The following is a 2,500-nucleotide window of genomic DNA, read 5'->3' on the forward strand; positions in this document are numbered from 1 at the left end:
ATGTTGCGGTGCTACTTTGGTTTGGTTGTTTTTTTAAGCCAAGGCCGGTTTGCTTTAAGGTGTTAAATCTCAAGGTTTTCTCACATTAGCATTCTGCGATATGATAACACGCTTTTCTCAATGCCGATTTATTCAGAGCAAACCGCGAACAGATGAGCTGTTAAGTTTTGATGTAGAAGAAGTAGAAGTTTAAGTCCGCTGAGATGATCCAATTATCCTGCAGACCCAGGATTAGCATTAATCTGCTCTGGTTATTAGTGGGCGCATAGCCTCCTCTGATTTCTGCATTAAGTTCCCTCCTTTTTTCCTGCCTTCTTCGTCCTTCCTCCAAGCGCACACACACACACACACACACACACACACACACACACACACACACAAGCCCAGTGCCTTTGGTTTCTGTACGTACTCCTTTATAGAAATATGTCCCTCAGCTTTTGCATTGTCTGGGTCAAAGGCAGGTTGTGCGTATATATACACAGCATTCATTCCCTGGAGGAGATTTAATATTAATGCTGATTAAAGCGCGGCACCACAGTAAAGTCTGCAAAGTGTGCCGTGAATGCGAATGAGACTCTCATGGCCGGAAAAGGCGGGCCGACCAGCCACGCGTTTATCAGAAAATGAATCCTCAAACACGGACTGGCGTGTCCGTTGGATTGTCAGAAGGAATGAAAAGGGAACGCTAAGGATTTATGACCTGCGACTCCAAATGCTAGGAAGTACCTCGATTCTAAGGACGCTGCTCAGAGCGTCCTTAGACGGGAAGGAGGAGGAAGGGAGCGGTGAGTCTGTGAAATGAGGTGAGGCCCCGGGGGGCCTGAGATCCTATCGAAGCTTTCGTCACATCCAGGAATCGCAAAACTGACAAAGTCCGCATGATGCAGTGATTGGAAGTGGAACAGCGGCTCCGGGCGAACCCTGATAAAATCAGAGGGCCGGTGGGATGACCCAGGATGCAATGCGCATGCAGGGGGGGGTCTTCAACACTTACGTTCACCGGGTTAATGCTTGTTTGTTTTTTTACGTCTCTCACAGTAGATGCTTTGGTGAACTGACAGTAGCATTTGGGCCGAATCAAAACATAATCCGTGCGCTCGGCCCGACATTTTGGATAAACATAGATCTGTGTGCAGATTCAGTCTCACTGGACCCGGTGACGCGTTCCATTGAGACCTTACAGGGTCTGCGCTCATCTTCCCTCGGCACACAGAGGCCTTTAAGTGGCTCGGGCGAGCCTAATCGGCCTCTCGTCTGCGACGTGACGCGGCCTTTTGCTTGAATTATTCTCAGGTTAACGCGCCGCACCCGCTCCCACGCGCCTCCTCCGGCAGGTCACATTTATCTTCTTCTGAGAAATTACTCGGCTAAATGAGGGCTCCGCCGCGCAGCCTCGGCTAATGACCTTGATCAATTAAAGAGAGACTCATCCTAATTAAGGTCTCACTCTTTGCTCGGCCCGACTGTGACCCTGTATAGCGAGTCGAGACGGTAATGAGTCATTTCTCCTACGGAGTATCGCGGTTGAGTTTGTGTGGGAGCGCGGTGCTTCACGCGAGGCCTATGATCGGGTAATGATTAAATCAGCGAGGAGCACTGAACATCATCTTCAGTCTAAGAAGGCCACCATGGCAAACGGAATGAACGCCGACATGTTTTGCGTCCTTCCATCCCGTTTCTTAACAAAAATGTCTTCTTCCAGGTCAACGGCAAGGACCTCTCCAAGGCCACCCACGACCAGGCGGTGGAGGCCTTCCGCACCGCCAAGGAGCCCATCGTGGTCCAGGTCCTGCGCCGAGCCCCGCATCCCAAAGAGGTCGGCCCCGCTGGTGACGCCCAGGTCTCGGACATCAGCACGCAGACGGACATCACCCTCCAGCACATCATGGCCCTCACAAAGCTCTCCCCCTCTTCACCCCCCATGACGGAGCTGGAGGAGTATCTGCTGCCGGAGGAGTAAGTGCCAGCCGGGTTCATGGAGACCTAGAGAGAGAGCCCTGCTAGAAGGAGTATTATTATATTATATTTATTTATTGTCCACACATTACATAAAATGACCACGTGCACACATACATTAAAGTCAAGCGGTAATTTTTATTTAGGGCTTCCGTGGCAGAAGGGACAAAGCTCCTGCCGAAGCCGGCCCTCAACTTGACTTTTTCCTAAAGAATTAAAAATGTCAAATTATATTAAGAATACAGAAATGTTCTTTTTGTCACCATAGAAATTCATGATTGCCCTGGTAGCCCAAAAAAATGGCTCCTCAGGGGCCTAAATCTGACACACCTGGGTCGCTGGACTCTCAGAACCCATTGGCGATTTAGACTCTGAGGGTAACGGGCCAATATTTCACGGGTTCCGGTGCGGCCCGCGGATATCTGAATAACAAATATCCAGGCCAAGACGGCCATTGTTTACAGGCCGATTAGCAACTTGAGACTCGAGACTGGATTTGGCATTGAGAGACGACGTCTACCACCGGATTATTTAGGATTATAAA

General features: G+C 49.9%; 1 protein-coding gene across 1 annotated transcript in view; it reads left to right on the forward strand.

The window, feature by feature from the left end:
- Positions 1 to 2,500, forward strand: part of pdzrn3b (PDZ domain containing RING finger 3b) — an 18,460-nt gene that overhangs the window by 7,926 nt on the left and 8,034 nt on the right. The window contains exon 2 of the mRNA XM_068708028.1: positions 1,703 to 1,956. Within this exon, the coding sequence (XP_068564129.1) occupies positions 1,703 to 1,956 (254 nt within the window). The remainder of the gene's footprint in view (positions 1 to 1,702; positions 1,957 to 2,500) is intronic.

Source organism: Cebidichthys violaceus, unplaced genomic scaffold, assembly GCF_023349555.1.
Source record: "Cebidichthys violaceus isolate CVI_PGR_0920_01 unplaced genomic scaffold, fCebVio1.0.p SCAF_130, whole genome shotgun sequence".
Taxonomy (NCBI): domain Eukaryota; kingdom Metazoa; phylum Chordata; class Actinopteri; order Perciformes; family Stichaeidae; genus Cebidichthys; species Cebidichthys violaceus.